Source organism: Chlorocebus sabaeus, chromosome 11, assembly GCF_047675955.1.
Source record: "Chlorocebus sabaeus isolate Y175 chromosome 11, mChlSab1.0.hap1, whole genome shotgun sequence".
Taxonomy (NCBI): domain Eukaryota; kingdom Metazoa; phylum Chordata; class Mammalia; order Primates; family Cercopithecidae; genus Chlorocebus; species Chlorocebus sabaeus.
The window spans coordinates 53458268-53483035 of NC_132914.1; the positions used below are offsets into that span (position 1 = coordinate 53458268).

The 24768-nt window shown below is 48.2% G+C and overlaps 1 protein-coding gene across 4 annotated transcripts; it reads left to right on the forward strand.

Moving 5' to 3' along the window:
* Nucleotides 1-1706: 1706 nt before the first annotated feature.
* DGKA (diacylglycerol kinase alpha) lies at nucleotides 1707-24697 on the forward strand. 4 transcript variants are annotated; one of them, XM_008003588.3, is made up of 25 exons: nucleotides 2563-2668; nucleotides 5841-5941; nucleotides 6952-7096; nucleotides 7501-7574; nucleotides 7892-8033; nucleotides 8467-8541; nucleotides 9001-9050; nucleotides 9405-9479; nucleotides 9676-9795; nucleotides 9904-10018; nucleotides 10571-10659; nucleotides 10797-10916; nucleotides 11104-11202; nucleotides 11377-11460; nucleotides 11732-11805; nucleotides 11990-12064; nucleotides 12478-12563; nucleotides 12654-12743; nucleotides 22298-22458; nucleotides 22713-22777; nucleotides 23016-23106; nucleotides 23408-23606; nucleotides 23714-23834; nucleotides 24024-24084; nucleotides 24359-24697. In XM_008003588.3, exons 3-25 carry the CDS (start codon nucleotides 7033-7035, stop codon nucleotides 24440-24442), a joined length of 2214 nt encoding a protein of 737 aa, XP_008001779.1. In that variant the 5' UTR covers nucleotides 2563-2668; nucleotides 5841-5941; nucleotides 6952-7032; the 3' UTR covers nucleotides 24443-24697. The 4 variants fall into 4 exon arrangements, with proteins under 4 accessions (XP_008001777.1, XP_037852895.1, XP_008001778.1 ...); XM_008003586.3 differs by lacking the exons at nucleotides 2563-2668; nucleotides 5841-5941 and adding an exon at nucleotides 1707-1889; XM_037996967.2 differs by lacking the exons at nucleotides 2563-2668; nucleotides 5841-5941 and adding an exon at nucleotides 1781-1889 and having other exon boundaries at nucleotides 11783-11805.
* Nucleotides 24698-24768: the final 71 nt, after the last annotated feature.

The window sequence follows — 24768 nt, forward strand, 5'->3', positions numbered from 1 at the left end:
TTCCCACCCCCAGACATCCTGCCTCAGCACTGGGGTTGACAGGAAGTGAAACTCAATTGTCTGCTTAGTAGACCTGCCTGGGACCCAACCCTGGGCCCCGGATGTGGCCCCCCACCCTGAGGAGGAACGGAGCAAAAAAGGCTGGGGAGAACAGGCTGTTGTTTTTTCCTTTCCCTTTGTTCATTGCGGTTTCTTTCTTTCTGATTTTTATGATGTGGTTGATTAAAGAAATGAGCACCTGGAACCGTAGGCATTAAATGCCTCCTTCTTAGATGTTTCTTGGCTTTTCTTCCCCCACCCACACCCCCCAGTAACTGACTTGGGGTATGATGGAGCACAGATCCTAAAGAAGACACAAAGAAGTCTAGAGTAAGACTGATTCCACCTTATTCCTTATTCGAGAGAGATAGCATTACACCCCACTTTGAAGTACCAAAAACTATCTTAAAAGGAGTGTCTTCAACTTTATTTGGAACATATCTAAAGACAATAGAGTGAGAAACACAGGTAATACGTAGGGTGGCATTACTTTAAGCATTATTTGCAAGGCAAGCTGAGTGCCTTAGAGATTAATATCGTTCCAAGATTTCTAAATGAAAGATCCAGGGACAGAAAACTGATAGGCAGAGGTGTTAGGGGACCTATTCTTATATTGTATGTTTGTTTAAAGTAGCTCAGAATGGAGAGGCTTTACACACATTGCACCACTCATTGGTATAGTCCCTAAACGGGACTATATTTTTGCTTGTATTGCAGAACTAAGTACAGGACTTGGTGTATAAAAGGCCTTCAGAAGAGTTTGTTTACTATGACTAAGGAGGTCATAGAGGAAGGAGAGATGAAGCTTTGCTAACAGTGAAGAGAATACTGTAAAGACAAAGGATAGGGAGTGTCAAGGGCCTTGTCTTCTTTTTTTTTTTTTTTTTTGGGACAGAGTTTCGCTCGTGTTGCCCAGACTGGAGTGCAGTGGCCTGATCTCAGCTCACTGCAACCTCCACCTCCCGGGTTGAAGTGATTCTCCTGCCTCAGCCTCCCAAGTAGCTGGGACTACAGGCACGTGCCACCACACCCGGCTAATTTTTTGTATTTTTAGTAGAGACAGGTTTTCACCGTGTTAGCCAGGATTGTCTCAGTCTCCTGACCTCATGATCCGCCTGCCTCAGCCTCCCAAAGTGCTGGGATTACAGGTGTGAGCCACTGCGCCCGGCTTTTGGCCCTTGTCTTTTTATGATTGGGGGTGAGAGGGTGAGACCTGGAGGGGCACAGGAGCAAAAGACCCTCTTCAACCTATGCCCGAAATCTCCAGTTTAGATACAACAACAATACTCCCAAACCCTATTACTCAGCAGCTATATTTCTGGCAAATGTGGAGGTGTCTGTTCCAACAAGCCTGCCTTGAAACAATCAAGAACTGCTTAGATACCCCTGTTTCCACTAGAGGGCCTCATGTATTAATTCCCTTTCCTCTCCAACTCCCACCAAAAATATGTATATATTAGGTGTGTGTATGTATGCATCCACAATACCCAAGCATGCATATACCCTTCTAGTCAGAGGTCTCCCCTCCCCCTTCTTCCCACCCCCAGGTGTAAGAAAGAGATTCCAGGAACTTAAGGCTTTGTTACTCTGCCCCATTTTCAATGAAAGGTAGGAGGGAGTTAGACAGGGGTTAGGGCGGGGCCAGTAAGCAGGATGCCTGGGTCTCCAGTTCCTGCCAGTAAGTCCCTAGGCCTCCATCTCTCTCCTTTGCTGTACCACCTTCACCACCAGCCATGCGACCCCAAGAGCCTTAATGACTCTAGAAGAGACTCCAGGCAGGAGAAGCTGAAAGGACCTTTGACTCCCTACTTTTGGCCAAGGCCTTCTGTGCTACCTGCCAAGGCCAGCAGGTAAAGTAGGAGGATGAGGGTGTGGAGAAAGGGTGGATACAGACCAGAGTGCAAACCTCCACCCTAGAATTAAGGAGAGGACATGAGTCTTGACAGGAGGTGTTCTTAGACTGGAGAAAATAAGTCTAAAAGGGAGGAGAGGAACGTGGAGAAGGTGGGCAGATTGTCTCAAGCAGAGTGGAGCCCGGGACGAGAGGGAGGTGTTTGGTCAGGTTGTGGAGTCTGGGACTCTGGCCTTGCCCCCGTGGGATCTCCTGAGTGTGAAGTCAGCGGTGGATGGAAGGGAGTTGGACAGGGAAGTTCAGGATGGCAGCAATCAGAAGAGAGTGAGACTAGTCGGTTGGGTGCCCAACCGCCGAGCTGTTCTGCTAGCGGCCCGCCCGGTATCTTGGCCTCCCAGGTTTGGGGTGAAGGGAGAGGCTGTGAGTGATTAGAAAGAGAAAATAGAAGCAGAGCTGCCGCCGGCGCGGGAAGAAGATGAGGAGCGCAGCAAATGGAGAAAATGTGTCCAAAGCCGGGACATATTCAAGGGAGGGTGGAGCAGGTTATGGTGAACTGGAAACCTACAAACGGGCCTCTCCAACTTCGAAGTTCCCAGAGTTGGGGGCGCCGGGCGCGGGCGCGGCGGGCAGGCTGGGGTGGGGGGCGGGCAGCTGTGTCGTCAGGAGCGGGGCGGCCCCGCTGCGGCCGCGTCTGCCTGGCCCGTCCCCTCCAGCCCAGCTCGGGCTCCAGCTCCAGCGCCGGCGCTTCAGCTGCGACCGCGAGCCCTCCCAAGCAAGGTAGAGACCCCGCGAGCCCCCCAGCGCCCCGCCCTCCCCCATTGGAACAGGACAGGGGTAGGGAAGGCCAGGACCCACGGGCTGCGTTCGTGGTGCTGGGTCGGGAAGGAGGAAGCGTGACAGCTGGAGCGGGTATCGAGAAGGGTCTGCGCTGGGACGCGGGGGTGCAGCGGGAGGTCTGGGCCAGAACCCCGGGGGTAACATCTCCCAGGCCTTCCCTCCATCCCTCCAGCTCATTCGGAGGGATGGTGAAGCCTGGTTCCTGGGACCCGACTCTGAGGGAAGTCCTTTTCGGAACCTCCACAGTGCCGCACGGGTGGAGAAGGGTTCCTGTTTGGCCTCCAGGTCCCCAACTTCCCACCCCCATCCTCTCCCCACCTGTCACTGGGAAGTTTCTGAAAATACCTGAGTCTGAATCTCACTTTTCACCTTTAGATAGGAGAAATAAGCCTTCCTGAGGAAGAAAGGCAAATATATTATTGGGCATCTCTTCAGCCTCAGCACAGACAAGCCCACATCCCCCAACCATGCCAGTATCGTAACTTCCTCCTGTACTACGCAATGACACCCTCTACACACACACACACACACACACACACGCACACACACACACAACCCCCTCAGCCAGGCAGCACTGCAGTCTTCAGTGTTTGTGGAGGCTTAATAAGTTTTGAGGCTTCAAGCAAATCATTCCCTCTTGGGGGCTACCTACTAGCAGCAGGGGTCCAGGAGAGGAGGAGGATACAGTCTATGATATGATTAAGGAATTCAGAAGTCCAGGTAATCAATCTTGGGCCCTCAAATTCGGAGCTCCTGCCCCCTGGGGCAGCCTCAATATTCTGGGGACATAGCTATTTCCTGAGTAATGGTCGACTTAAAGGACTTGGAATGTGAGCAATGAATGCTTAAGTGAAAAAAGGAAACTTTAAATATTAACACAGGCTTTGGAAATAATATTTATCTCTTGGTTAAAATTTTAGTATTTGATGTTTAAAATTAGATCCAGAGACCCATGAGCTCTAAGATTTAGTGGAATGTACTAAGGATGGGTGTCTAGAGTCTGTGCCCTTAAGAGAGTAATTCTCTCTCTATGCCTTAATTTCCTCCTCTGTAAAATACAAGGGTTGGTGACTCTCAGCTCTGTGGATGTTCTAAGATTCTCTGCCTCCAAGTCAACTTCTTCCTTTCTCACCCCAAGTGGGTAGGGGCGGGCAGGGAAACCAGAGGAGGGAAGGGAAGGGTGAGTCACAAATAGCTGGCAGGCTGGCAGCAGACCCCACCCTCCCAGCCCTGGCATTTGCCTAGACTAGCCCAGGTTATAGCCTCAGGGTTGGGATGGACCTGGAGGAAAAAAATGGACTTGTTCCAGGTCTTTAAGTCCCCAGGATCCCACAGTTTGCTGCCCTTCAGCTCCAGGGATAGCTAAATTTTCAGTAAGAGAGGTCAAGAGAACCACTGAAAAGATCCCAGGAGCACTCATGTCGAAGATTCCAGCCCAGGGGTGTCCTTGAACGCTGAGAGTCTAGTTCTAGCTACCTCATCATCCTCCCAGAGGCAAAGTTCACGATCCTGATACTACATGTTTGCACCTGACAGATATATTAATAACAAGGGGTAAGATGTACAACTGGGCTTCACTGATGCTGGAAGTCCCTGAAATTTATGCCTTCCTGGTTCAAAGACATTGTTTTTCCTAATCTCCAGAAATGTTTCTCTAGGTACTACCCTTGTGTAAGAATGATAATAGCTGATGATCATTGAGTTCCTATTCTGTGCCATGCTGTTTGCTAAGTACATTGCATATATCATCTTATTTAATGCCCACATTGTGACTGATTTCTGTAGGTGCCCACTTTACTGATGAGAAAACTGAGGCTCAGGGAGATGAAATGACCTCTCAAAGAGCTAGGATTCTGATCCTTGCCTGTCCAATTTGCAAGTCCATTCTCTTAACTTCTACTCTATACTACTTCTCCAGGTTTAAGACCTGTGGAGCTAGAAAGGAGCAAGAAAGAGTTAGATCATTGTAAAACGACAGGCAGAGAAGAAGCCTGTCCTCTCTCCTATGCACTGTAACTTGTTTGCTCCCTCCCTGTCACTTTCTCCCTCAGATTCCATTTCCTAGAACTTTGGAGTCATCTTAGAATTCCCAGAGGTAATCAGAGAGGCCAATTAAGCTATAGAGGCCCCATTAGCCATAAGACTATTAGTATTCATTAGATCTGTTGGCAGCAGAAGTTGGACTACAGTCATTGAAAAGTGCCAGATGGGTAGAGTCCTTTCTCTAGGATGTCAGTATCCCAGAACCTTCTTCTGAGTGTTCCCAGAGAGCTGCTGGAACAGGAATGGTGTGCTGCATAAAAGTAGGCAGCAGAGATGTCCCAAGGGTAGAGGCTGCAGAGAAGGTTCTTGCACCATCAGAAAGGAAAGGGGCTGGGCTGTTCTTGAACACCCAAACTGCTTCCCTAACCCAACAAGCCCTAAATTAGTGGGTGGAGATCAGGGTGTTTGATGGGGTAATCAATGAGTGCTTTTCAGGATCATTCATTCATTCATTTAACAAATATTTATTTAGCACCTATTCTATGTACCACAAATTATCTCCTTCCCTCTGACTGTCAGGTGGACACTCTGGCATCCCATTCCCATGTAACCATATTTGGATTAATAGCCCCAAATTATGAATCCCCAGCTTTACACAATCACTTGTACAACCACTATTGAGCACCCACTACAAACTGGGAAGGGTGTCCCGCAGACAGAACAGTAAGTCTCATCGCTCTGAGCAGGGGAGAGCTTGGCATGCCTGACGAACAGAAAGGAGTGCAGTGACACCAGAGGGCCCGCTGTGAGGAGATAGTGGAACAAGTGGAGGGCAGAGTAACAAGCAGAGGCACTACCACATGGCCTTGGGCTGGAGCCTTGGATTTTCCATCTATCAACTGCCTTAGGAAATCCAAGCTTCTCTGAGCTCCAGTTTCCTCATCTGTAGAATGGTTATGCTAATAGTTTCCTATGTCTCAGGATTTGATTCTAATTGTTAATACAATAATAACTAGCATTTCTTGTAAGCCTTCTAAATGTCAGGCATTATGCAAGCCACTTTTCATATATTGCTTTACTTAAGCCACACAACTGTGAAAAATGGGTTCTCATTCTCCCCATTTTACAGATATAACTTCTCCAAGTCACACAGTGGTATCAGAGCTAAGAATGGGACCCAAATATGACCGATCCTAGTTCTGTTCCAAAACCGTGCTGTGTTATATTCACGTAAGATATATTATTATCATTATTGAATCAAGGCAAGTCACTCACTGCACCTTGGTCCCTGGGTCCAGTAGCCAAAACTTAGGGCTCCCTAAGCACTGCTGACCTAGCGGAGTGGAAGGAAGTTCCCAGTAGCCGAGACACTAGCACTCGGCTCCACCATCCCGGGACTGGGAAACACTAGATCTGTTGGCAGCAGAAGTTGGACTATAGTCATTGAAAACTGCCAGATGGGTGAGCCCTTTCTCTAGGATGTCAGTATCCCAGAACCCTCTTCTGAGGAAGAGACTCTGTGGATACCCAGAGTCTCTTCCCCTGCCTCTTCCCTACCCCGCGCCTAGGTCCCCATCCTTCCCTAGTGGAGCTCCGCGGAACGCAGTCCAGGCGGGGCCAGGTCTAGGGACCTTGCCAGAGCTGGTTCTATGTCGCGCGTCAGAAGCGCTAGAGGTCGTTGCGGGGCGTGGGTGGCTCGGGGAGTGGGTGGCTGAGCGGAGCTGGGGTCCCGGGCCAGAGGCGGAACAAAATGGGGTCATGGCCAGGAAGACGCGCTAACGCAGTAAGAGTCACCCAGAGGGCAGGAACTGCCGAGGACCCGAGACGGGAGAGAGCGCAGGCTGGGGAGACTCTGCAGAGATTGACGATGGCGGGAGGAAACGCAGAAACGGACAAGGGACACACCCACAGAAACATATATAGACTGAGAAAGCCGGGTGCGGTTGGGATGGTGAGGGTAGTCAGATGAATCAAGATAGATTGGGGGAGAGGGAGAAGGATCCAGAAATGGAGAGACAGAGATGAGTCAGACTGGAAACAGAGACAGAGGACAGACACTGTCAGGGAGGATAGAGGCACAGGGAAGAGGGACACAGGGAAAGGAAGATATTTAGGGAGGGACTAGGAGAGAAGGAAAGAACAAAAATAATAGTGGGAGTAGAGACAGAACGAAACAGACAGAAGAAAAGACACCCAGACAGCTGGCTCTTCCCACTGTACAGTCTGTCACCTTTCCCCAGGCCTACCCTCTGAAGAGGTCCAAGCAACGGAAGTACTACTACGAAGCTGCCTTTCTGGCTATCCTTGAGAAAAACAGACAGATGGCCAAGGAGAGGGGCCTAATAAGCCCCAATGATTTTGCCCAGCTGCAAAAATACATGGAATGTGAGTCTTCCTGTCAGGCCTTCAGTTCTGGAGACCCTGCCCCAGAGAATCCCTCCTACCCCTCATTACACCTCCTGCCCTCCAGCTTCCTCAATGGCTTTGAGCAGTGTGCTGCTTAGATGTGCCCATGACTGGGAACGGGAGGAGCGGGAGATGGGGAGATGCACAAGGTCTCGGCTCTCTACCCATCTTCACTGTACCTGGACTGCTTGCTCCATTTCTCAGAGAAGAGGAGTAAAGAGTGGTACTGTTTTGGAGGATCTGAAATATTTTTTCCTCTGTATTTCTTTGTTTCTTCTTGGAATTTCTTCATGTTATTTGACTCTTTTTTCCTGCTGGATTTCTCTGGCAGGAGAACTCAGCTGGACTAATAATGCTGTTCTCTTACTCTCTCCACACCCTAGACTCCACCAAAAAGGTCAGTGATGTCCTAAAGCTCTTCGAGGATGGTGAGATGGCTAAATATGTCCAAGGAGATGTGAGTGGCAGCGGGGAAATCCTCTCCTTGATCAACTCTTCCCATCTTTGTTTTTGATCCCCAATTTCCAGGAATTATTCTGGACCTGTCCCTCGCTATCCCCTCTAGAGATACCCTAGTGTCCATTGTCACTCCGACTATTGCTTTAGGACAAAACAGGAGATTCTATTAACTCAGGACTTAATCAAAGAAACCATACTCCTGCCCCAGATGCTTCTCAGCTCTGCACTTATTATCCCTGTCCCCACTACTCCCAATTCTTCAGCCCCAGCTCCGACCTTGCAGACTCCCTGGGATAATGCTCACTCTCATTATAGGCCATTGGGTACGAGGGATTCCAGCAATTCCTGAAAATCTATCTGGAAGTGGATAATGTTCCCAGACACCTAAGCCTGGCACTGTTTCAATCCTTTAAGACTGATCACTGCTTAAATGAGAATGAGGCAAATGTGACAAAAGGTATGGTCAAGCAGGTAGGACTGGGCTGAGCCTCTGGAAGAAAAATCAAACTTACGGATTTGGGGATGAGAATTGACTTGAGTCACATGTTGTGCAGGTTGGGGGAAATTGGTGGAGAATAGTCAGGCTGGTCTAGGAGCTAAGGGGAGGAAAGGTAAAGGGGAGAGGTAAGCTGAGGGCAGTGGCTCACACCTGTAGTCCTAGCACTTTGGGAGGCTGAGGTGGGAGGATTGCTTGAGGCCAGGAGTTCAAAGTGCAGTGAGCAGTAATCATGCCACTGCACTCCAGCCTCAGTGACAGAGCGAGACCCTGTCTCTTAAAAAAATTAGTAAATTTTTTTTTTTTTTAAAAGGAAGAGGTGGAACAGACAAAGGATAAAACATGAGCCAAAGTGGAGGGAGCCCTGACTTCTGATCTGCTTTTTTGTAACCAGATGTGGTGTGTCTCAATGATGTTTCCTGCTACTTTTCCCTTCTGGAGGGTGGTCGGCCAGAAGACAAGTTAGAATGTGAGTTGCCCTTCTGGAGTGAGGTGGTGGGGCAGTGAAGGGAGAGAGAGGTGTTTCCCAGCCTCCTTTCCCTTTTTCCTTCAGGATTCCTAAAGGCTGACAGGTCTAGACAAAGGTGGGGCCAGAGAATGAGCCCATTTCCTCTGTTCTTCCAGACTATTTATACCTAATACCCTTCACCATAGTCACCTCAGTACCCATGTTTTGTACATTCCCATGGGGGAGGCAGCCTAGGATGTCCTTGGGATATGGATTGTGTATTGTCTCCCCTGACCATTCACTGAGGGGGATTCCATGCTTGTTTTCCCTTCCTTTTTGTCTCTTTCTTAGTCCCATCCCAGGCTCTAGGCTTCTCATCCAAAAGCTCTCTCCCTGTCTCTTTGTTTCCCTCATATTCTGGTATGAATTCTTTGAGTATCTCTCACAAACTGACCCTGGCCCCCCTAAAACACCCCACAGTCACCTTCAAGCTGTACGACACGGACAGAAATGGGATCCTGGACAGCTCAGTGAGTTGGGGACCCTGTATGCTGGGCAAGGGAATATGTGTTCATTTGTCTGCACCCTCCTGCCCCTACTCTTCCAGGGTCTTAAGAAACAGAAGAGGATGGGGGGAGAGGTTGAGTCCTGTAGGACTAAATTTGAAAGTAAATCCCAAGCTCTTGACCCTTCAAAGAGAATGCTGGAGACATGAATTGGGTCTCCCTTACAAGCATACAAACACATTTATTTACTTGGCAGACGTACCTGAGAATGAGAGGTGTGAATCTGGGGTAGAACCCCGGAACACTGATTTCTGGAAAAGAATTTGGATGGTGGTAGTAAGGGGGATATGACTGTGACTCTTGCCTTTTTTGCTCCAGGAAGTGGACAAAATTATCCTACAAATGATGCGAGTGGCTGAATACCTGGATTGGGATGTGTCTGAGCTGAGGCCGGTAAGGCAGCTCTTCCTTCTTGTCCCTTCTTGTATCTTCTTCCCTGATGAGTCCTGCATCTGCCTTACCTCATCTCTGACAGGCAACCTGGTTCCCTTGGCTAAGATGACTGGGCTGGGTATCCTAAGAGGCAGTGGAGAGGTGTTGGGTCTGAAGACCCACTCACACTGAAAGTCCCTTTCCACTCTGTGCTCAGATCCTTCAGGAGATGATGAAAGAGATTGACTATGATGGTAGTGGCTCTGTCTCTCAAGCTGAGTGGGTCCGGGCTGGGGCCACCACTGTGCCACTGCTAGTGCTGCTGGGTCTGGAGATGGTGAGTGGAGAGACTTTGGAGGATGAGTAAGACAGCCTTGGGTTATGCTTGCCAGGATTGGTCCTGTAAGGTCTTTGACACTCCCTAGCATCTACTGTGCCTTCCTAGACTCTGAAGGATGATGGACAGCACATGTGGAGGCCTAAGAGGTTCCCCAGGCCAGTTTACTGCAATCTGTGCGAGTCAAGCATTGGTCTTGGCAAACAGGGGCTGAGCTGTAACCGTGAGTAATGGGACCTGGGAGGTAGGGGAAGAGGGTCAGCGCAGCTATCTGTGGAAGCTTGGCTGTCTGAACTTAGAAAGACCTAGGTTTGAATCCTGGGCTCTGCCACTGACTAGTTATGTGACCTTGGGAAAGCCACATCACTTCTTTAAGCCTTAGTTTCCTCAACTGAAAATGAGGTAATTGTAAGCATTAAAAAAGTTGGTGCAAGAAAAGTGCTTCAGATGGTGCATGCACATACTATAACATGCAATAAAAAAAAATCTAGTATGATTACTATTGCTGTTAGACCTGAGCCTCCCAAGCATCATCCAGCTCAGTTCCTGCCTGGCATATGGGTGGTGTGGGGCAGGCATGGGGTAGCAGCTGATCTTTTAGGAGGAAGAGTAAGGAAAAGGCATGGATTTTGGAAGCGGGCACTTCACCCCAAACTTTTATTCTGGTACACCCTGAAGCAAGGGATCACCTATCTGATCCTGCCTCACCCCCAGGTAAGAAGGAAATAGGGGGAGGGGCTCAGCTAAGCCTCCCAACTTCTTCCTTCTCCCTCAGTCTGTAAGTACACTGTTCACGACCAGTGTGCCATGAAAGCCCTGCCTTGTGAAGTCAGCACCTATGCCAAGTCTCGGAAGGACATTGGTGTGAGTGACCTCAAGCCCCTGCTCCCAACATCACCTCCATCCTGGCCCTGGCCCTTGGCCCATTGCTGCCCTCAGCTCCTCCCTCCCCTAGGTCCTGCTCAGACCCTCCCAGACAAGGGACTGCCTTTCTCCCCAAGGTCCAATCACATGTGTGGGTGCGAGGAGGCTGTGAGTCCGGGCGCTGCGACCGCTGTCAGAAAAAGATCCGGATCTACCACAGTCTAACCGGGCTGCATTGTGTATGGTGCCACCTAGAGGTCAGTTTGGGAGCCATCCCTCCTGGCTGCGTCTTAGGGCCCCGCAGAGCTGCCCTCTCCAGGGGCCTCCCAGCCACACCTCCCTTACAGCCACAGTTGCCCCAGGGGCTCTTTCCAGCCCAGACTGCCAGGTTGAGAGGAGACAGGGTTCCCTTCGTGATCTCTCTGTGCCCACCTCGTCTTTCAGATCCACGATGACTGCCTGCAAGCGGTGGGCCATGAGTGTGACTGTGGGCTGCTCCGAGATCACATCCTGCCTCCATCTTCCATCTATCCTAGTGTCCTGGTGAGCCCCTCCGCCGCAGTGGGGAAGGGACAGGAGTGCCTCCCCGATTTCCCACACTCACTGAGTGGTATTTAGAATAGAGAGCTCATACTTTTAGGATTCAAGTCAGACCCCTCTATTTAGGGATTCGTGCACAATACAGTTTTCCTTCCCTTTGCTTTCTTCCCCTCCCAGGCCTCTGGACCGGATCGTAAAAATAGCAAAACAAGCCAGAAGACCATGGATGATTTAAATTTGAGCACCTCTGAGGCTCTGCGGGTACAGGGCTAAGAGTCTGGGGCTTCATGATGGGGGCCGATTTTTCACTGGATCCCTCATGCGTGGGAATGAAGTGGGAGTGCCTGGTGGGGGGCGGTTGATGCTCACTCTCCAGAAACTCCACCATGGTGGGGGAGGGAAGGGGAGGGAAACAGGAGGGAGGGGGAAAATATCTTGGTGGAATGCCAGCCCTCTGCCCCTGTCTCCAGGGCCCACCTTAACTCTGACAAAATCCTGCTTTCTTTATCCTTACTTTCTTCGCCCAATGCAGATTGACCCTGTTCCTAACACTCACCCACTTCTTGTCTTTGTCAATCCTAAGAGTGGCGGGAAGCAGGGGCAGAGGTGAGGAGAGATATATTGGACCTTCTAAGATGAGAGGGAGGGCCTGCCTGCAGCACTTGGAAGGTGGAAGGGGATGTGTGTGTCTGGAGGGGCATACCTTGAGGAACACATCAAGAGGGTGAGGTTCAAAAGATCACCCCCTACCCCCGCGCCTGCCATGAGCTTTTCTTTTTCCCACACACAGGGTGCTCTGGAAGTTCCAGTATATATTAAACCCTCGACAGGTGTTCAACCTCCTGAAGGATGGTCCTGAGATAGGGTGAGCACAGGTTAGGGGCTGTATCACAGTGTTTTCGTTGGTCTGTGTATCTGTATATGTTAGGAGAGTGAAGGAAAGAGCGCAGTTGGGAGAAGAGGGCTAGAGATCCCCAAGAGGCCAGAATTCGGAATGTTTCCTTCCCTAGGATCACTGGGTATCCCATCCTCCGAGCTCTCTGGCCCATCTCTGTACTGCTCTCCAAGAATGAAGATACCAATTTTTCCCTAACCACTGAGGAGTGGCTATAACTTTCCCCATTGTTCTTTTCTCTGACCTTCATAGAAACTCAAGTCTTTTGACAAAAAGGAGGAGGGTCCTAAGGAATGAGAGACAAGAAGCAATGTGCCTGCCCAGGAGTTGGGTAACTTCAGTCCTGTTATCCTTCTTCATCTTCTCTCTCCCCTTTGTCTCAGGCTCCGATTGTTCAAGGATGTTCCTGATGGCCGGATTTTGGTGTGTGGTGGAGATGGCACAGTAGGCTGGATTCTAGAGACCATTGGTCAGTGCAGGGAGGGGCTCTAGGAAGAGATTGGAGTCGTAGTCTTGCACAGCTAACTCACTCCATCCTTCTCTTCACCTGCCTCCGCAGACAAAGCTAACTTGCCGGTTTTGCCTCCTGTTGCTGTGTTGCCCCTGGGTACTGGAAATGATCTGGCTCGATGCCTAAGATGGGGAGGAGGTAAGTGGTTAGAAATTGTTTTGCTGTAGGATGTGGGGAGTTGTGTAGGATGGGAAAGGCACTTAGAGAAGCAACTAGGCATCTGGTATAGAAAGAGGATTGGGGAAGAAGAGGGGCACAGACAGGTGGTTACAAAAGTGGAATGTCCAAAAAGAAGACAGCTTTGGAAGAAGCAGGGACCACAATCTGAACCTAGAAGGGTCAAGAGTGATAGTCCCCTTTCCTGTAAATATTTTTATGTTTCTCCCAACTAACTCTTATGGCTCAGAGAATCAAGGAATATGGGGGTGGGGAACAATGTGAGAATAAGGAAGGTTGTATCAGCTAAGCCAGATGCTGACTGATGGAGCTAGCAGGGAGCTTGGTCATGTCTCATTCACTCATTCAAACAATTAACCAGGTAGTCATTAATTAATTCACTATGACTTTTTTCCGAGTATTGCAATAGTCTCCTAACTGCTCTCCCGTTTCTAATCTCTTGTGCCTTTCAAACAGAAAGAGTTTGAGGGATAGCATTGGTAGATAAAGAGGTCAGTGTAGGGCAGATTGTGTTTGAGGAATCTTGGAGTTGAGGTTATTGGGTTCAGAGTCCAGCTCTAAGATCTTGCTGGAGATCTTATGGAATAGAGATCTGCTAAGGGCAGCGGAAGGCATTCTAGATGGAGGAAGTAGTGTAAGGCCAGAGGAGCCACCAAACAACATGGTGGTGCATTGGGGGAACTATAAGTCATTCATCATGATTGGGACATAGGGTGCAAGGTGGAAAACGTGGAGAGGGAAGACTAGTTGAGCAGAGTCCAGACTATAGAGGGTTATGAATACTGTGCCGGGGAGTTTTTAATTTTATCCTGCCAGAGATTGCAAGCTGATAGCCCACAGTAATTGTTTTGTGTTGTTTTGTATTGGTTGCCTTGCAGTGTTTTCGATTTCTTTGTACTTGATTATTTCTAAGTGGGACATATATTCTTCAGTTTGTCACAATCCCGTTGACTCCCTGCTAGTCCCTTAATCACTTTACCTTTCTTTTTTCCTTTTTTTTTCCTTGAGATGGAGTCTCGCTCTGTTGCCCAGGCTGGAGTGCAGTGGTGCCACCTCAGCTCACTGCAACCTCTGCCTCCCAGGTTCAAGTGATTCTCCTGTCTCAGCCTCCCGAGTAGCTGGGATTACAGGTGTACACCATCATGCCCAGCTAATTTTTGTATTTTTAGTAGAGACAAGGTTTCACCGTGTTGGCCAGGCTGGTCTCAAACTCCTGACCTCAAGTGATCCGCCCACCTAGGCCTCCCGAAGTGTTGGCGTTACAGGCATGAGCCACCACGCCCAACCCACTTTACCATTCATGCCACTCAGGTATTTGAGTGTGCAATCCTTGCACTATGGGCGAACTCTTTTTTTTCTTTTCTTTTTTTTTTTAACCCAATCAAACAAGCAGCAGTCAGAGGGAACTCGATGTCAAGTAAAAGATGTAACTAAAAGAAAAATTAGGAAGAAATATCTCTGAGTGCTTATTTTAATTTAAGTTTTATATGTAGACATATAACCAATTCTTTGACCAATTTTCAGATCCTCAACATCTGACTTTTTCATTTATAATATTAGACATTTTGAAATTACATATTTTATGTCTTCCCTGTATTCTGCAAATAAGAATCAAGTTAGCATAACCAAGCAAACAAGTTAGCAGAAAACATTGCAGTTTTCTGGTAACTCAACTTGAATCAGGACAATAAGGACATAAATATAGCACTAATGAAAATGTATGTTGGGCTGGGCACGGTGGTTCCTTCCTGTAATCCCAACACTTTGGGAGGCTGAGATCAGAAGATCACTTTAAGCCAGGAGCTGGAGACCAGCCTGGACAACAAAGTGAAACCAAGTCTCTACAAAATATTTTTTAAAAAATTAACTGGGCATGGTGGCACATGCCTGTAGTCCCAACAACTCAGGAGGTAGAGACTGGAGGATTCCTTGAGCCCAGGAGTTTCAGGCTGCAATGAGCTATGATTGTGCCACTGCACTCAATCCTGAGTGACACAGTGAGAACCCGTCTCTAAAAATAAGCAAACACACAAATAAATAGCCAGGCATGGTGGTGCATGCCTATAGTCCCAGCTGAGGTTGAGGCGGGAGGATTGCTTCAGCTGAAAAGATCAAGGCTGTAGTGAGCCATGATTGCACCACTGCACTCCAGCCTGGGCAGCAGTGTGAGACTTTAAATTTAAAAATAAAAAGGAAAACATGTTGACACTGAAAAAATCATGAGGTTTGAAGAGAGGGGATTGAAAACAGTATCACTATGGGAGCTCTGTGGAAGATGGATTGTAGGAAGGAGACAGAATAGGAAATTACCTGTTTTGCAGTAGTCCAGACAAGAGATGATGAACACAGAAGCCAAAGCAGCAGCAGTGGAGTTATTGAGGTAGAAGCCACAGCTCTGGATAACTGACAGGTTGTGGAGGAGGAGGTAGAGACAAGTCTAGGACATTTCCTAGGTTTGTGGACTCAGCAGATGGGGGTGGCATTTATTTATTCATTTATTCATTTATTTATTTATTTATTTTGAGACAGAGTCTTGCTCTCTTGCCTAGACTGGAGTGCAGTGGCACAATCTCAGCTCACTGCAACCTCCACCTCCCAGGTTCCGACGATTCTCCTGCCTCAGCCTCCTGAGTAGTTGGGATTACAGGCGTCCACCACCACATCCAGCTAATTTTTGTATTTTAAGTGGAGATGAGATTTCACCATGCTGGCCAGGCTGGTCTCAAACTTCTGACCTCAGGTGATCCACCTGCCTCTGGCTCTCAAAGTGCGGGGATTATATGCATAAGCCACCACACCCAGCCTCGGGGTGGATTTATTAAGATAGGGAATACAGGAGAAAGATCAGTTTAAGGAAGAAAAATTCAGTTTGGGGCAGGTGGAGATGTTATGGTGGGTGGTTAGAAATACGTATCAGGAATTTAGGAGAGAAGTCAAATATTTTAGGAGATACATGTTTAAGAGTCCTCTGCGCCTAGGTGGTAATTGACATTCTGAGAGTAGCTGCGATTACCCAGGCAAAGAAGTAAGAGAAGGTGAACAAGGACAGCAAGATCCTAGTAAACATCCTATTTAACAGTTGAGCAGAGGAAGAGGAGTTATTAAAGGAGTCTGCATTAGTGTCCCATTGCTGCTGTCACCAATTACCACAAACAGTGGCTTAAAGCAACACAAATTTATTATCTTACAGTTCTGGATGAGAGAAGTCCAAAATGGGTCTCACTAGGCTAAAATCAAGGTGTTAGCAGAGCTGAGTTCTTTTCTAGAGGCTCTAGAGCTATCTGCATTCCTCGGCTCAAGGTCCCCCTTCCAACCAGTGAGTGGTCTTATCACTCCAACCCCTGCTTCCATGGTCACATCTCCTTTTACAACTCTTTTCTCCTGCCTTCCTCTTTCACTTATAAGGACCCCTGTGATTATGCTGGTACCACCCAGATAATCCAGTATGATCTCCCATCTGAAAATCCTCATTTTTTTGTTTGTTTGTTTGTTTGTTTGTTTTTAGACAGAGTCTACCTCTGTTGCCCAGGCTGGAGTGCAGTGGCACAATCTTGGCTCATTGCAACCTTGGCCTCCCTGGTTCAAACGATTCTCATGTCTCAGCCTCCCAGGTAGCTGGGATTACAAGCCTGTGCCAACACGCCTGCTAATTTTTGTATTTTTAGTAGAGACAGGTTTTACTGTGTTGCCCATGCTGGTCTCGAACTCCTGACCTCAAGTGAACCGCCTGCCTTAGCCTCCCACAGCCTCCCAAAGTGCTGGGATTACAGGTGTGAGCCACTGCGCCTGGCCTATGGAGACATTTTTAAAACCTTTTTTTCCCCTGACTACAATTATAATACACACTGGTGGTAAAAAAAATAGCTCAAACATTTCATATATATGTGCCAAGAAAGTGAAAGCTCCCTATAATCTATGCCCTACAGTTTTGGGGGCTGTTCCTCCATGTTTTACTTCCTAGACACAAACTAACATATATTTAAACAATGAGATCATTTTATAGATGTTTTTCTTCTTTTTCTAACTTAACAGTTCATATTGGTTATCATTATATTTCTATACAGTCAGGTTTGCTTCATCCATTTTAGGACTGAATAGTGTTCCATTGTGTGAATGTGTAATCATTTATAAACAGTTCCCTATTGGTGGACATTAGGGTAGCATTCAGTTTTTTAATCTTACAAACCATGGTGCAGTGAACACTCATACATCTATCTCTGCACACAGATATGAACATTTCTATAGGAGAGATTTCTAGAAGTAGAACTGCTGACTCGGAGAATATGAACATTTTTATTTTATTTTATTTATTTTTTTGAGACAGAGTTCCACTCTTGTTGCCCAGGCTGGAGTGCAATAGCACAATCTTGGCTCACTGCAACCTCTACCTCCCGGTTCAAGTGATTCTTGTGCCTCAGCCTCCCCAGTAGCTGGGACTAAAGGCATGCGCCACCATACCTGGCTAATTTTTTGTATTTTCTTTTTTTTTTTTTTTTTTTTTTTTTTGAGACGGAGTCTCGCTCTGTAGCCCAGGCTGGAGTGCAGTGGCTGGATCTCAGCTCACTGCAAGCTCCGCCTCCCGGGTTCATGCCATTCTCCTGCCTCAGCCTCCCGAGTAGCTGGGACTACAGGCGCCGCCACCACGCCCGGCTAGATTTTTGTATTTTTTAGTAGAGACGGGGTTTCACCGTGTTAGCCAGGATGGTCTCGATCTCTTGACCTCGTGATCCGCCCGTCTCGGCCTCCCAAAGTGCTGGGATTACAGGCTTGAGCCACCGCGCCCGGCCAATTTTTTGTATTTTCAGTAGAGATGAGGTTTCACCATGTTGGTCAGGCTGATCTCAAACTTTGACCTCAGGTGATCCTCCTGCTTCGGCCTCCCAAAGTCCTGAGATTACAAGTGTGAGCCACCACACCCAGCCAAAAATAAATAAATAAATATATATATATATATATATATTTTTTTTTTTTTTTTTTTTTTGAGGCAGAGTCTCGCTCTGTTGCCCAGGCTGGAGTGCAGTGGTGCAATCTCGGCTCACTGCAAGCTCCGCCTCCCGGGTTCACACCATTCTCCTGCCTCAGCCTCCCGAGTAACTGGGACTACAGGCGCCAGCCGCCATGCCTGGCTAATTTTTTTGTATTTTTAGTAGAGATGACGTTTCACTATCTTGGCCAGGCTGGTCTTGAAATCCTGACCTCATGATTCACCCGCCTCGGCCTCCCAAAGTGCTGGGATTACAGGCGTGAGCCACCGCGTCCGGCCTGAAAATAACTATTAATAGTAAGATGTTCATGCCAGACGTGGTGGCTCATGCCTGTAATCCCAGCACTTTGGGAGGCCAAAGTGGGTGGATCATGAGGTCAGGACTTCAAGACCAGCCTGGCCAAGATGGTGAAACGTCATCTCTACTAAAAATACAAAAATTAGCTGGGTGTGGTGGCAGGCACCTGTAATCCCAGCTACTCAGGAGGCTGAGGCAGGAGAAACACGGAGGTTGCAATGAGCTGAGATCATACCGTTGCACTCCAGCCTGGGTGACAAACCTAGACTCCATCTTGGGAAAAAAACAAAACAACGGTATTTTCTTTTTAAAAAACTATTCAAATAGCCATACATGGTGGCTCACACCTGTAATCCCAGCACTTTGGGAGGCCAAGGCTGGAGGATCACTTGAGCCCAGGAGTTTCAGACCATCCTGGGCTCCATAGTGAGACCTCATCTTTATGAAAAATAGGCCGGGCGCGGTGGCTTAAGCCTGTAATCCCAGCACTTTGGGAGGCCGAGACGGGCGGATCACGAGGTCAGGAGATCGAGACCATCCTGGCTAACACAGTGAAACCCCGTCTCTACTAAAAATACAAGAAAAAATTAGCCGGGCGTGGTGGCAGGCGCCTGTAGTCCCAGCTACTCGGGAGGCTGAGGCAGGAGAATGGCGTAAACCCGGGAGGCGGAGCTTGCAGTGAGCCGAGATCGCGCCACTGCACTCCAGCCTGGGGCACAGAGCAAGACTCCGTCTCAAAAAAAAAAAAAAAAAAAAAAAAAAAAAAAAAAAATTTATGAAAAATAAAATAATTAGCCAGGCATGGTGGCACAAGCTTGTGGTTCCAGATACTCAGGAGGCTGAGGCAGGAGGATAGTTTGAGCCTGGCAGGTTGAGGCTGCAGTGAGCCAGTGCACTCCAGCTTGGGCAAGAGAGCAAGATCCCGTCTCAGAAAAAAAAAAAAAAAATTACACAAATAGGCTGGGCGAGGTGGCTCACGCCTGTAATCCCAGCACTTTGAGAGGCCGAGGTGGGCGGGTCACGAGGTCAGGAGATGGAGACCATCCTGGCTAACATGGTGAAACCCCGTCTCTACTAAAAATACAAAAAATTAGCCGGGTGTGGTGGCACACGCCTGCAATCCCAGCTACTTGGGAGGCTGAGCAGGAGCATAGCTTGAACCAGAGAGGCGGTGGTTGCAGTGAGCCGAAATCATGCCACTGCACTCCAGCCTGGGCAACAGAGCTGGACTCCATCTCAAAAAAAAAAACTGACAAATAATCAGTATGTTGTCACCATAAAGATTTAAAGACTCCCCACAAAATTCCATGTACCTCCTCAGAGATAAACACTGTTTCCTATTTACACTCATTTTTCTGTTTTTACATGCATGCGCACATGCACACACATACACGTATGCATAAACACACAACTTTTTTTTTTTTTTTTTTGAGACGGAGTCTCACTCTGTCACCCAGGCTGGAGTACAGTGGCGCAATCTCAGCTCACTGCAATGTCTGCCTCCCAGGTTCAAGCGATTCTCCCTGCCTCAGCCTCCTGAGTAGCTGGGATTACAGGCGCCCAACACCATGCCCAGCTAATTTTTGTATTTTTAGTAGAGACAGGGTTTCACCATGTTGGCCAGGCTGATCTCGAACTCCTGACCTTAGGTGATCTGCCCACCTCGGCCTCCCAAAGTGCTGGGATTACAGGCGTGAGCCATTGCACCCAGCAAATATTATGTTTTGATAAAATCCAATAACATTTTGATAAAAATTGCCAAAATGCTTTCCAAAAATGAGTTATCAAGTCATGCCATAGCTAACAGCAAATGAGAATGCTAATTTATTCATAAACTCATTAGCACTTGGTTTTCTGAATCTCCTTATACTTTGCCAACCTGATAGGCAACAAAAGTTAGCTAATTGTTTTAATTATGGTTCTTGAAATTGTTAGTAATACTGAGCACCTTTCCTATGCATATTGGCCATTTGTATTTTTTCTTCTATTATAGACTTGTTTGTATTATTTGCCCATTTTTCCTTTTTTGTTTTTTGTTTTTTTCTTTGTTTTGAGATAGTCTTGCTCTGCTGCCCATGCTGGAGTACAGTGGTGAGATCACAGCTCACCACAACCTCAAACTCCTAGGCTCATGCAATCCTCCCACCTCAGAGTAGCCAGGACTACAGTCACATGCCACCACACCTGGCTAATTTTTTTTTTGAGAGAGTTTCACTCTTGTTGCCAAGGCTGGAGTGCAGTGGCGTGATCTCAGCTCACTGCAACCTCCGCCTCCTGGGTTCAAGCGATTCTCCTGCCTCAGCCTCCCAAGTAGCTGGGATTACAGGTGTCTGCCACCACGCCTTGCTAATTTTTTTGTATTTTTAGTAGAGTTGGGGTTTCACCATGTTGGCTAGGCTGGTCTGAAACTCCTGACCTCGTGATCTGCCTGCCTCGGCCTCCCAAAATGCTGGGATTGCAGGCGTAAGTCATCACGCCCAGCCTACATCTGGCTAATTTTTTTTTTTTTTTTTTTTTTTTTTGAGACGAAGTCTTGTTCTGTCACCTAGGCTGGAGTGCAGTGGCGTGATCTCGGCTCACTGCAACCTCCGCCTCCGGGGTTCAAGTGATTCTCCTGCTTCAGTCTCCCAAGTAGCTGGGATTACAGGTGTCTGCCACCATGCCTTGCTAATTTTTTGTATTTTTAGTAGAGTTGGGGTTTCACCATGTTGGCCAGGCTGGTCTGAAACTCCTGACCTCGTGATCTGCCTGCCTCGGCCTCCCAAAATGCTGGGATTACAGGCGTGAGTCATTGCACCCAGCCTTCACCATGTTGGCCAGGCTGGTCTGAAACTCCTGACCTCGTGATCTGCCTGCCTCGGCCTCCCAAAATGCTGGGATTACAGGCGTGAGTCATTGTGCCCAGCCTACATCTGGTTATTTTTTTTTTTTTTTTTTTTTTGAGACAAAGTCTCGTCTGTCACCCAGGCTGGAGTGCAGTGGCGCGATCTCGGCTCACTGCAAGCTCTGCCTCCTGGGTTCACGCCATTCTCCTGCCTCAACCTCCTGAGTAGCTGGGACTACAGGCACTTGCCATCATACCCGGCTAATTTTTTGTATTTTTAGTAGAGATAAAATTTCATCATGTTAGCCAGGATGGTCTTGATCTCCTCACCTCATGATCCGCCTGCCTCAGCCTCCCAAAGTGCTGGGATTACAGGCGTGAGCCACCAACACCTGGCTAATTTTTATATTTTTTGTAGAGATGAGGTTTTCCCAAGTTGTCCAGGCTGGTCTCAAACTCCTGGCCTCAAGTGATCACCTGCCTCAGCCTCCCAAAGTGCTGGGGCTACAGGAGTGAGCCACTGCGCCTGGCCTTGTTTGTTTTCTGAGATGGGGTCTCACTATGTTGACCAGGCTGGTCTCGAACTCCTGGGTTCGAGCAATCCTCCTGCCATGTAGCTGGGATTATGAGCACTACCATGTCCGTCTAGTTTTAAATTTTAACATAATTATATTTATCTATCTTTTTCTTTTGGGCTTCTAGTGTTGTATCCATTCAAAGATTATAAAAACATTTACTAATGTTTTCTTCTAGTACAAATTCTGGCTGGGCACAGGTAACCTATAATCCCAGCACTTTGGGAGGTTTAGGGTATGGATGGTCACGTCGTGCAGGTAGCGAGCATAGAACCCAGAAGGTAGTTTTTCATTCCGCTCCTCCCTTTCCCCAGCACCATTTATTGAATAATCTATCTTTTCCCCATTTATTTGAAATGACATCACATACTAAATTTCCATATATACTTGAGTCTATTTGGGGGCTCTCTATTCTTTACTATCGAACCTTTTATTCCATTCACTCTGCCTGTATAACACCGTTTACACATGGTTGCTTTATACTGTGGTCTGTCTGAATGGGGAGTGAAAGCATCAGGGGTCGAGTGTGAGAGGATTATCCCTATTTGTCACCCATCTTTTTCAGCATTCCCCTGGCTATTCTCTCCAACCTTCCCGATGACTGTTGGTGCCATCTTTGCATATCCACACACATTGGAAACATTCACCCTCCACACAGTATAGAGGAAAGGTCCTTAGGAGCTGTGACCATGCACTCTGCTCTGTCACTGGCTAGGGCTGGGAGGCTCTGCAGAAACAGGGCAGAAGGCCCCTGGGAATTTGTGGAGCTGGGAGCTGAGAAGAGGCCTCTCTGGGACCCAGAGCTCAGTGCTAACCTATCTTCTCCACTCCTAGGATATGAAGGACAGAATCTGGCAAAGATCCTCAAGGATTTAGAGACGAGTAAAGTGGTACATATGGATCGATGGTCCGTGGAGGTGATACCTCAACAAACTGAAGAAAAGAGTGACCCCGTCCCCTTTCAAATCATCAATAACTACTTCTCCATTGGTGTGGTCAGTGGAATGGGGCTTGGGGAGAAGGAAGAAAGTGGGGGCCAAGCAGTCAGAGGCTGGAGGAGAGCAGAAAGGGAGAGGGGAGGTTAAGTGACCTGTGACACAGGGAAATCGGGAGTGCAGTACAGTGGTGTGAGTTGCAAGAGAAGATCTTGGGACATGCTATGGGGAGCAACATGGGGACTTGGGAGAGAGGGGAGATGGGGAGGGAGATAGCGAGCTCTGTACTGACCTTCATGTCCTGAACTCTCCAGGATGCCTCTATCGCTCATCGATTCCACATCATGCGAGAGAAATATCCTGAGAAGTTCAACAGCAGGTGAGGGAAAAGAGAGGGGGGTGTGGGCATACAGTGTCAGGAGCCAGGTTGTGACCAAGTTTGACTCAGATTGCTTAGAAGAGCAGTGGCACCTCTAGGAGATCCCCCAACCAAAGCTACCCTTGTTCCCCATGGGACTAAAGTTAGGAGGTTGATGCCCTTCCCTGTCACTTACCACCCCCACCAGCACTGTGTAACCTGTCCCTCCCTACTGGGCCTTGTGTTGGGGCTGACACAGAATGAAGAACAAGCTATGGTACTTCGAATTTGCCACATCTGAATCCATCTTCTCAACATGCAAAAAGCTGGAGGAGTCTTTGACAGTTGAGGTGTGTGTAATAAGATTCAACCCTACATCCTTTTCAGCTTCTTAATAGCCAAGTTTCTCCCTCCATGGCACCCTTAGGAACTTCCCATATTCTTGAACCTATACTTCTTTGACCTCCCAGCTCTCCTACTCCAATTCTCCAAGTCCTCAAGATACACTAGTCCCAATTTTCATCCCTTGCATATCTCCAAATCCTGCCTCCCCCAGTTTGTCATCTGGTGGAGGGAGTGATCACATCTATGATTATGCCATGAGGTGAGGATCTGTACCCTCCCTAACTGGGACTGTGCCCCTCCCCTCAGATATGTGGGAAACCGCTGGATCTGAGCAACCTGTCCCTAGAAGGCATCGCAGTGCTAAACATCCCTAGCATGCATGGTGGCTCCAACCTCTGGGGTGATACCAGGAAACCCCACGGGGATATCTATGGGATCAACCAGGCCTTAGGTGCTACAGCTAAAGTCATCACCGACCCTGATATCCTGAAAACCTGTGTACCAGGTGAGAGGAGCAGCCTTCGGAGCTGAGTGGGCAGGACCAAGGGAAAGTGTGACTCCCTATGGGGATACCCTATTTGTGTAAAACTTAACTCCCTACTTCCTCCCCAGACCTAAGTGACAAGAGACTGGAAGTAGTCGGGCTGGAAGGTGCAATTGAGATGGGCCAAATCTATACCAAGCTCAAGAATGCGGGACGTCGGCTGGCCAAGTGCTCTGAGATCACCTTCCAGTAAGGAAGACTCCACCAGGGTCCCTGAGGGAAGATGTGGGGCTGGGGCAGCAGAAGAGTCATGGGAATGGTGGGGAGGAGCTTTACCAGATCTCCCTTAGTGACAGAAGGTCTCAAAGTCAACCTGAGAAGCAGAGTTTTGGTATTCAATTAGTAAGGAAATCACCAACGTTCCTTGGTCTCCCATAGCACCACAAAAACCCTTCCCATGCAAATTGATGGAGAACCCTGGATGCAGACGCCCTGTACAGTGAGTATTGACGATCCCAGCCAAAAACTAAACCCTTGGGATCTATGGATCCCAAATCCCCATTCCACAGCTTCTTTACACCCTTCCAATGCCTGAACTTCCCCTGTACATCATTCATTCTAAACCTTGATTTCTCAGCCCCTGGTTTCCCTATTGTGGCCTCTCTAGGAACCTAGAAACCTACCCCAAACCCCACAGATTTCCCTCCAAATCTCTGAAGTCACAGCCCCAAAGCATCAGGTCCTGCCTCTGAATGTGCTCCCTTCCCTTCCAGATCAAGATCACCCACAAGAACCAGATGCCCATGCTCATGGGCCCACCCCCCCGCTCCACCAATTTCTTTGGCTTCTTGAGCTAAAGGGGACACCCTTGGCCTCCAAGCCAGCCGTGAACCCACCTCCCTATTCCTGGACTCTACTCCCGAGGCTCTGTACATTGCTGCCACACACTCCTGCCAGCTTGGGGGAGTGTTCCTTCACCCTTACAGTATTTATTATCCTGCACCACCTCACTGTTCCCCCTGCGCACACACATACACACACCCCAAAACACATACATTGAAAGTGCCTCATCTGAATAAAATGACTTGTGTTTCCCCTTTGGGATCTGCTAAGTAAGTGGTACACATCCTTCTTTTATACCTTCACTCCTTAAATGACATAGATTCTCCCAAGAAGCGACCGA

Excerpts from the sequence above, each read along its gene's own strand:
- DGKA (XM_008003586.3), top strand. The coding sequence starts at position 7,033 with ATGGCCAAGGAGAGGGGCCTAATAAGCCCCAATGATTTTGCCCAGCTG. Across the intron at positions 8,034-8,466 it reads TGAGGCAAATGTGACAAAAG|ATGTGGTGTGTCTCAATGAT; the intron begins GTATGGTCAAGC and ends TTTTGTAACCAG. Across the intron at positions 10,660-10,796 it reads AGTCTCGGAAGGACATTGGT|GTCCAATCACATGTGTGGGT; the intron begins GTGAGTGACCTC and ends TTTCTCCCCAAG.